Raw genomic sequence first — 10000 nt, 5'->3', positions numbered from 1 at the left:
TTTTTTGTATTCTGAATAAGCAATCACAAACAGAACTTCCATAGGCTGAAGTCTCACTTAGCAAGTCTTGGATCCTTCCCATAATGTAAGCAACACAGCACAACAGCTTATGTGGTGTTATAAACACACTGCTACTAATCGTGTGCTAATCCTTACTTGCTAATAGACGGAACACAAAATAGCCATGCTGCTCTTTTGCTTGGCATGCTGGTGTTTTGTTATGATGTCTTTCATTTTCTTGGCTGGTTAAGATGTAAACAAAGGGAGCTGTGACAGCGTCATCCACATGGCTTGCGTTATGCATCTGGGATATGTTGGTCTATGTAAAGCTCAAGTAGTCCCATAATGCAGTAAGCATTTCCTAGAGTTGGCATGTCCAAAGTCCAGCCCTGGGGCCAAATGCGGCCCACCAAGCCTTTTCTGGTAGGCCCCTGAAGCTCTCTACAGTTGTTAATTCCATGTGGCCTGCAGGCCGTAGCTGCAGTGCTGCATGCAAGGGCCACCTTACGTTGCAGTTGTGCCTCCACTTTTACTCACCTGTAGGTTATCAGCCACCACTGCAGCAGTAGCAGCCACCACTATGCTAGCAGCAGTAACGGCCAATAATTTGCAGCTTCCACTCTGCTAGTAGCATTATGCCTGCACACTGAAAGGGACATGCTAACTATACACACACTTTATGGGTTATTTCCCCTGGAAATGATTAATTTGACAAAATGTCACAGGCATATTGTACTTAACATCAATCAGCAAAAACTGTGTTTTTATTTCACCAGGTCGGCCCCCTAGCACTCTCAGGAAGGGCAATATGGCCCTTGGCCTAAAACATTTGGACACCTCTGTCCTAGACGTTGGAAGGAATCTTTGACTTTCCTCCTGACAATCCTATGTTTCCAATACAATAATAAGTAGAGATGGCCACTGAGCGAATCGCGTTGCACAAATCCATACAGTGGTGCAGCTAGAAGAGTTGTGAAGGGCTTCCTAAATCTAAGCATACTTTAGCAATGTCTCTTTTCACTACTCAATGTATATGAGTGGGCATGTGCAATTCAAAAGGCATAAAACTGCAAGAACACTGGTACCCTGCTATAAAAACTATTCACATTATTGAAAAAGTTTAAAAAGGACTACATGTCCATCAAGGCTAGCTAGTGACATTCCACTGTTTCGGGTCATTTGTCATTTGGCTGAACAGCTTGAAAATGGGCGGCTGGCCTGAAACAGCTGACTGTCGCTGGCAAGCCTTAATGGACCTATAGTCCTTTTTAATACTTTTCAATAAAGAGAAGAGTTGTTAAAGCAGTGCAGCCAACCTGCTTGCAGCATTTGTCTCTACCTTGATCTCACAGTGCAGAGATCATAGGCTTGGGCACACAAATATGTCCTCACTTGTGTGCTACTCCATTGTTAAAGTTCTCATGCAAAATACATACACATGGACACAAAGGTCTGAAGCATTTTAAAGTCCTCCTTGGCCCTCTGTACAGTTGCTATTACTTCTGTGGCTATTGCTGTGCTCCTGAATCCACCTGACCTGTGCTCATAGCCTGCACAATGGCAATGGAGTTGTATGAGGAGATAAACTGTATCTACTTTTAGTTTAGAAAGAAAAGTCAGTAAGGACCTCATACACCAAACCTGACACCAATGCAGAATTTCCTGTATGGCTAAGATCACTTGGAGCAGGACAGTCAGGTTCCAGAATGATCAAGTCAATTCTGTTGACACTGACCAGGGCTCACAAGAACTTTGGTTTAAGGAATCAGCAATGCAGTATTGTGCATAAGGTTGGCTAGTTATACACTTTATTTTTTTCCAGATTTGAGTTTTTTTAATTTTTTATAAAAACTACTCTACAAGATAGAATTATGATGCATGAACTGCTTATCTAGACTTCTGGTGAAGCTTACTATGGGCGAGGAGCCTTAACTTATGTGTTTACACTGCGTGTAGAAATCTATAGCAAAGGTACTGACACTGAAAGGCATGTATTTGTTTACATAATATACATACATACATACAAGACTCCAGCTATAGCTGAGATATAACTTAACAAACTGTCTCTTTCAGCTGATGGCTACCAATCAGAAACTATCCTTCATGCGCCTGACAGCACAGGACTCCTACAAGCTGACTATGAGCTTATGAGACATTGCCACTCTTTGCTTTGTAAATAAATAAGCATTATTGACATTGCAAGATGTATAGTCATATTTCACATGTAGTTTCTTTCCAGGAATCTAAATTTTTCTTAGACACATCTAACTCATCAATGAAGCAGATCTGATAGGAGGTTATAACTTTTCCATAAATCCTGACTAGGGGAGTGTGGATGTTCCTGGGATGAGAAATTTACACACAGTAGTTTACATTCTTATACTGTAGATTGCACAAGATGTCTATTCACTGAACCAGAAGAATATTTAACAAGCTATTTTTGCCAGGCAGCAACTGTATCTCAGTTAACATCAGCACGTGTTCAACACAATACTGTAGAAGGATGCATAACTATGCACCTGCTGTAGTAAAGACTTTACCATTAAAAGAGCCCTGAAGCAGGTAGTAAGGCTTTGTTTGTAGCAGCCCAAATTACCTCTTCCTAGTAAACGAATGTCACCTGAACTCAGTATGTACCTCATCAGATCTTAGTATTACGGGGCACTAGGCATGCAAGCATACAATTTGCGCATGCCCAGTAGAACAAAGCCCTCTCCATCCACCACTTGACTTGATTTAGGCTTCTGCGTTGGTTTGGAAGCCAAAGAAGGATATCGCATGCCTACACTCCTTATACCCAGAGGTATGGGCACTAAAGGAACTTACTAAGGAGAGTTTTGTCTTAAATTGGACCTGAATTCCTCTCTGTTCTAAAAGATATGTAACCACATAATAACTTTTAAAGAAAAACATTTCTTTGTTACAGCTTACAGAACTCCTGCAATAAATCTGCAGTGTGTCTACTTCCTGCTTTTGTGGGTTAACACCCTGTGTTTACATATTAGCTGTGTCTGCCGAGGACTGACGAATTTCTCTGCTGACAGAGATCAAATTACACTTAATCTGAGAGATCAAATTACACTTGTGATTACTTGAAGATGAGGGGGAATTAGACAGTCTCTTCTCTCTATAAATATACGGGGTGGATTTCTCTCTGTTTTCCTTGTGTTCTGAGCAAGACTTCAGGTCTACTTTAAGAAAACTACCAAGGAGAAAGATGCAAGGATACACAATGCTGATTACTTCCTGGACTGGATTTCTTACCTTAAAGTGGTCTGAAACTCCGACATAGCATTCAGTAAAAATGTGTTTTGCTACTTTTTATTACTCATACAGTTATCATATTTGCTTTTGTGCATAAGTAATATTGTCTGTTTACAAATTACAAGTTTCCAAAGTGTAGTTTATCTTGTCCTTAAACCTGCCATTGCATTTTATACACACTGCTTTTTATTATATATTAACATCTACTAATTGGCTGCTCTGAGCTGTTTGTGTGCTTGAAGCACAGAGAGCTTCACAGAGAACTCCTTTTCACTTGTTACACTGTGTTTACACACATGTATCAACATTGGAATGTAAACAAAGATATTGTTATCTCCAGTTTGGATGCGGATTTGAAGCTTAATAGCAGGACAAAGTGCTTTGTTTAACCATTTCAGTGATGTTCTGCTAAAAAAAAAAATCTGGGATAGTAGCTTTAAAGTTGTGACGAATCTTTTAGAGCTAAGTAGAAATGCTGACTTTTAGACCACTTTAAGGTCATATTTCCTTTCATGGGAGATTAAACTTATTTACGAATATTTAGTGAAATGCTATATTGGGTCCATCTTATTGAGGTCTGCCTGCTGCTGCCCCACTGCGCACCAGTCTCAGGGCCACCTCAGTGGTCCCTTAAATGTCTGGTATCCTTTACTATGCATATGCAATAATGGGAGTGTGAGATATGCAGGAGGGCAGCCCAGACTTCTAGGCTGTTTGGCTTTTCTAGCTCACCCTTTGCCTCAGTACACAGAGTGGCGATTCTATTATGTGCGGAAAGGGGGCTGGTCTTGGAGTGCAATATGTGGGGTAAGTAGGTGAGGTCAAGTAGTAGAAGATGATCAGTTACTTCAGCAGCAGGAGCAGTGAGAATACAAGGGGAGGAACCAGCCAAGATATAGAGATTTGCATGCTTTAATCTTTGCCTCTCTCCAGCATCAGTGTCCAGTTGCACCGTTAAACATACATTGTAAATAGTGTATGTTTAATTCTACTTTACATTTTGAATCTACCTATGTAGGCAGCTAGATAATGAAAAGGGTGCCATAGAAATGTTAAAAATAGAAAAGGATCTCACCAGTTATTAAATGTGGCCATGCACGAGTCAATAATGACTCAATTCGGCAAACAAACAATTACGCCCTAATCATAAATCTATTTGGAAGAAGTGACTGATTTACTGCTTTGTACCACTTGATTCAAATTTGTGTTTACTGTCTGAAATAGATCAGAAATGTTTGTCAAAGGGCATTCGGCAGCTGACTGACAGATATAATGGCTAAAAGTATCAACCCATCTACACCCATTTTAGTAATCTGTCAGGTTTCACGGTGACACACTTCGGTAATATGTAGTAGTTGTGTTGGCCCAAAGTAGGCATACACTGTAAGGGCCCGTTCTCACTTGGGCGATTAGCGGGTGATTCCCGCTAATTGCCAAAACGCTAGTGCTTTTTAAAGCGCTGGTGCAATATTAACCTATGGCGGTGATCTCACTGCCACGATTGCCGCCGATCATGGGTGTTTCGCGATTAGCGCCAATCACAAAACGTGTTTCCTGCAGCATTTTGCAGCGATTGCGATACAGTACTTATAAAAGCGCTGATTGCCATTGCTCTAAATCGTGGGAGTATACAATCATTTTACCTTGCTAATCGTGGTAAAATCACTCGCGCAAAACGGTAGCAATAAGCACTACCGTTTTGCGCATTTAAGTGTGAATGACCTTTTAATAGATGAGATGTTAGATTAGATGAGAAATACTAATAAAAAACATGGGCACATCCAGCCACATTTGCAATCAAAATATTGGTTGAATATTAACCACTTCAGGATTCGGCGTACGCTTAACTACGCCCCTGAATCCTGAAGTGGATTGCATGGAAACGTGTTCCATGTCAGTTCACGGGAGGGTGTCGGAGGGGTGGGAAGATCTTCCCCGGTGTTTACATGTATACGGCGCTGCTGCGCAGCAGCGCCGTGGCGGAGATCGGCGATCCCCGGCCTCTGATTGGCCGGGGACCGCCGGCACCTGATAGGCTGAAGCCTATCCTATCCGGCGCAGGACGGAATTCCGTCCTGCGCCGCTCACAGGGGGAGGTAGAGGGAGGGAAGGGGAAGGCGGCCAGGAAGCGCTGCGAAGGGGGGCTTTGAAGAGAGCCCCCCCCCCCCGCAAGCGCAAGCAGCCGGCGGCGATCAGACCCCCCCAACAGGACATCCCCCTAGTGGGGAAAAAAGGGGGGACGTCTGATCGGCCTGGCTGCTAGCTGATCGGTGCTGCGGGCTGGAGAGCCCACGCAGCACCGATCAGCAAAACCACCCGGTATCCGGAAGTGGTTAATGAGACATGTCCATTGTTTACCAGATCGGGCACCTATACCTGGCTACCTATACTAGGGGAACCTATACCAGGCTACTTATACTGGGGGCATCTTTACCAGGGTTGGAGGAACACAGGTGCCGGAGGTATGGGATTGATGTTGCTCATGTGCCACTCTATTCTGCAGCCCTTGCCAAGAACTGGCATCATTGTTCATATTCGATTGATATTTTTACGTCAGTCATAAATCCCATAATTTGAATAGCTTTCTGTTATTTATGAATGTCTCTATTGAAATTAACCTCTAGTCTATTAAAAATATTGTGTAGCTATGCTTGCTTTCAGATTATTTATTTGTTTGAAGGAAAGCACAAGTGAGATTGGATCCATATATAAAGCGCTACAAAATATCATCTATCAGTTTTGTAAATATAAAATTGCATTAAAAAAGGCTAAAAAACACCAAAGCATTTCAGAGGAATCTAGCAGTGAATTTTTAGTTTGCGAAGGCTCAACAGGCATAATGACGTATGAGTTATGTCCAAGGGACGCCTAAAGTAAAACGTGTTTACAAAATGAGGCGGAAATATTCGGGACATGGGACGGAGCTGCATTTGGAACTAGCAACATATCTGCCCTTGTATTGGCTGTCCTCAGATGAAGTTATTACCACATTTAATGGTAGTCTAAAAAATACTGTCCGTCTAGACAAAAATTATGTTTTACAATCAAAGGATTTAAGCACCACTAACTATGTAAAAAAAAATAATATCCGGTACACATAAATGTCTTTTTTAACCCAAGATTTTTTTGTATTTTTTTTTTTTTTACTTAGAGTCTACTGTCATTGGAATACAAGACAAAGATAGATGACTACCTGCAACTAATAGGCTTCAACCTTTCTCAGCACTTCTTCTGCTTGAATGAACCCAACTTAATGTAACTAGGTGTAGCGTGCAGCAAAAATAGCCAATGTAATATTCATTGCGACCATAGATTTCCATCTCATACATACAAATCATGGGCGAAGTCACATATTTGCCAAATCAAACACAGAAAAGAAAAAATCCTGGGTACCCGCGCCAGATGCAGGCCTTGGGTTTGTTTGTGCATAAGTAAATGTCATGACATAGGGGTTTTGTTTTCAAAGACAGTAGCTTTCATTATGGGGCTTTGTCTATTCCGAGAGATCAAACTGACCCAACTCTAAATCCAGTTTCAATGATATTTCCTCCTGCTTAGGCTGGATCATCTGCACTTTCTTTTAGCTGGATTTTGTCTTGTGCTTCTCCAAACAGATGCCTCATGAAAAAAACTGGCATGATTTTGGTTCCTAGATGAGCAATGCACTTGCCTATTTATTCCAAGACTAGTAGGTTGTAAACTCTGTTTTTTATAATTATATGTCTTGAAAGCAAAACTGAAGTGAAAAAAAACAAAACAACTTATGATAAAATGAATTATATGTGTAGTACGGATGAGAAATAGAACATTAGTAGCAAAGATCTGAGTCTCATATTTTTATTTTCATTTATATAGCTTTTATGTCTATAACATTGCATCATTCTGTCATATTTGCAGTTTACAAAGTATACGCTGTATTTTAAACTTGCTAATGACCCCTTGAACTTTCCTGCTGTAAAACCTTATCTTAACCTGTCTCTCTCTGTTTCATGGTTGTTTAAGTGCTTCAGAAAACAGGATGTTCTTGGTCGAAAAGCTCAGAGCAGCTCTTTTGCATGGATAATAACTGAAGTTTCTTAACTCTTCCTGTACTGGAAAACAATATGATACTCTTTTCTTTGCTACCAGTGTTCTATTTCTTAGCTGTAATACACATACAATTCTTTATAGCATAATTTTCTTTTCACTTTAGGTTTGTTTTAAAGCATAACTACTAGATTTCTGCGATTTACATGTGCAAAGAAACAAACACTTATATATGTTGTTGTTTATTTTATTTTTTTTATGAACTGTCTCATAAAATCCATAGAATTTTACCCTCAGTGCCCTAAGGACCGGTTAACACAGACTATTTTAGGTTTTGGGTTTTGTGGGTTATTTAAGGCATTTAATGGAACAGGCAAGAGGAATTTTAGAGCTTTTCCACTAAGTGAATGAGAGTGTTCATGGGGTTCTTTCTAGTAGGCGTTTGAAAGCGTTTGTGAATCGCCGTGGTGGATCTGGTTTTACAGATGCTGCTTACCGGTTCTGGGAGTTGTTTGTGGTAAAAAAAAAAAAAAACAATGTTCTATGCTTTTCAAAGCAACAGCTTTACAAGCCATTTAACAACCTACTGCAGATTTCTCCAACTGCTTTCTGCAAAAGTTTAGGCGATTGGAGATTGAAAATCTGTTAACTGCAATTTTTCAGAACAGTCCATGTGAGCCGAGTCTAACTGAATGACCTAGAGCGCCACGGAATATGTTGGCGCTTTATACATCTATAATAATAATAATGACTAGTTTTCCCATTTGGCCCATATATGCATTGTACTTAGGGTTCAAAGATGTTGAAGGCCTGTAAAGGATGGAAGGCAAAGTAAGAGAATATTAAGAAGCATACTTCGAGTCAGAAGAACACTAAAGCCTCCCTTTCCCATGAAAATTTCCTTCGTAAAGGGAAGAAGGGTGAGTTCAAGGACTGAGCTCAAAATGGAAAGTAGAAATGAGGAATGTGGTGAATATCTCAAATCCTTGCACAATCTGGGCCCTGGATACCTGAAGGACTTGTTGCAACTACATCACACCCCCCACAATCTTAGATCAAAAGGATGTAACACCTTGGTCACCCCCAGAGTCCACCTCAAAACCTTTGGAGACAGAGCCTTTTGTCATGCTGCCCCTACACTTTGGAACTCCCTGCCACACCTAATCAGGAGGACAGCTCCATCCCTGGAAGCATTTAAGTCTAAACTGAAAACCTACCTCTTCAGTCTGGCATTCATGAACATCTGACTATCGCCTCTGTAACACAACCCAGCCTGCAACCCTGTATTAATCTGAGACACAGCTATGCGCTTTGAGTCCTATGGGAGAAAAGCGCTTTATAAATGTTATTGTATTGTATTGTATTGTATTGTATATCTACTTACAGCCAGTGGGTAGAATCTATCAGCAGAAAGTGAAATATCTGGAATAAGACAACTCATAACCGCAACCAATGCTTGTGTCAGAGAACCGGATGGTCTACAGTTTCATATGCCAGGATTCAGAACTATTTAGAAGATGAAGATTCCACATAAAAAAAACAAAAAAATGTATGTCTTGCTCTTCTACCTACTAAGGTGCAACCAGGATCATTAGGAAGCCTTGCTCGAAGACTCCTTACTGTTTTATGCACTGGCCTGAGCCGGGCTTCAAACCCTGGTCAAAGGCTCAAACCCTGCATCAAAGACAAGAGCTTTAGCCAGTACGTTATCCAAGCTTAGGCCTTAGACACACACAAAATGGAACTCAGGCCACCTCAGATGACACTCTAACTTGTGTACAGGTGTTCCACAAGGTCGTTTAAATGTGTCAGTATACCTGAGCAGCATGTCTGTTCAGTGCTCATCCCCCACAGTGTCACCCACGTCAAGAAGAGAGATGTAGGGACACCAATAATAGCCAGCCATCACAAGTGCGCACTGCAAATACAGATTACAGTTTTCTCATTTCCCCCGCATCAGTCTATAAATCTGGATGGCCCTTTAAGTCCAGACAGTCAACATAAAAAATTGTCATTCTTTCAGTTACAAGGATAGATATTTGATTGCTAGGAGGAGAAAAAAAAAATCAAGTGGTATCTAATCCTACGCTTATGAAAAATTAATATGTCATCAGAGGAATCACAAGTACAGCTAAGATTAATGAAAGGCGCTTAAAAAATTACAAGCACACAAACTGATTTGATTAAAAAATAATCTCACTGGTCGTCCTGTAATATTCCTCAACTTATCCGCATCTATCCTGTCAGATGGTTATGATTAAAAATAGGTCAATGTGAGGCTACTGATAGGAATCACATGCAAAATGCACAAGCAATGAATAGAAGCAGAAATGTCCAGACAGTTGGAAATTAAAGATCAGTAAAAAAAAACACACACAAGGAAAAAAAAACCCAGCAGTGTTGGATGAGCCAGCAGACCTGGGGATCTCAAAGGATCCAGGGAGGAGGAGGGCGAACATGAAATCTTACCTGAATCCTTTACTGTCTTGCCCTCGCTGCTGTCTTTCTCATTTGTGCCTCTCTCCTCAGCTGGGGATACAGATGGGACCTTGGGAGCTTCTTCCACTTCATCTGCTTGTTCTTCTAGTAAGGAACAGAAAGAGGCATTTTAGAAGCTGAATGTCTTCTCCACTAACACCTACCAGCAGCAGCAACAATAACAACATGAATCATAATGATCATCACAGCCAAATTCATGTCTTCTTTACAA

At 40.9% G+C, this 10000-nt stretch overlaps 1 protein-coding gene across 2 annotated transcripts in view; it reads right to left on the bottom strand.

Moving 5' to 3' along the window:
• The window catches only part of ZFHX4 (zinc finger homeobox 4), a 235237-nt gene that overhangs the window by 25516 nt on the left and 199721 nt on the right, over positions 1-10000 (bottom strand). For both annotated transcript variants that reach the window (XM_068237516.1, XM_068237517.1), the window contains exon 5: positions 9760-9873. In XM_068237516.1, the coding sequence (XP_068093617.1) occupies positions 9760-9873 (114 nt within the window). The remainder of the gene's footprint in view (positions 1-9759; positions 9874-10000) is intronic.

The sequence above is a fragment of the Hyperolius riggenbachi genome, chromosome 5 (genome assembly GCF_040937935.1).
Source record: "Hyperolius riggenbachi isolate aHypRig1 chromosome 5, aHypRig1.pri, whole genome shotgun sequence".
NCBI classification, from domain to species: Eukaryota; Metazoa; Chordata; class Amphibia; order Anura; family Hyperoliidae; genus Hyperolius; species Hyperolius riggenbachi.
The sequence above is the reverse complement of the archived record's forward strand: the minus strand, read 5'-3'. Positions and strand labels throughout refer to the sequence as shown.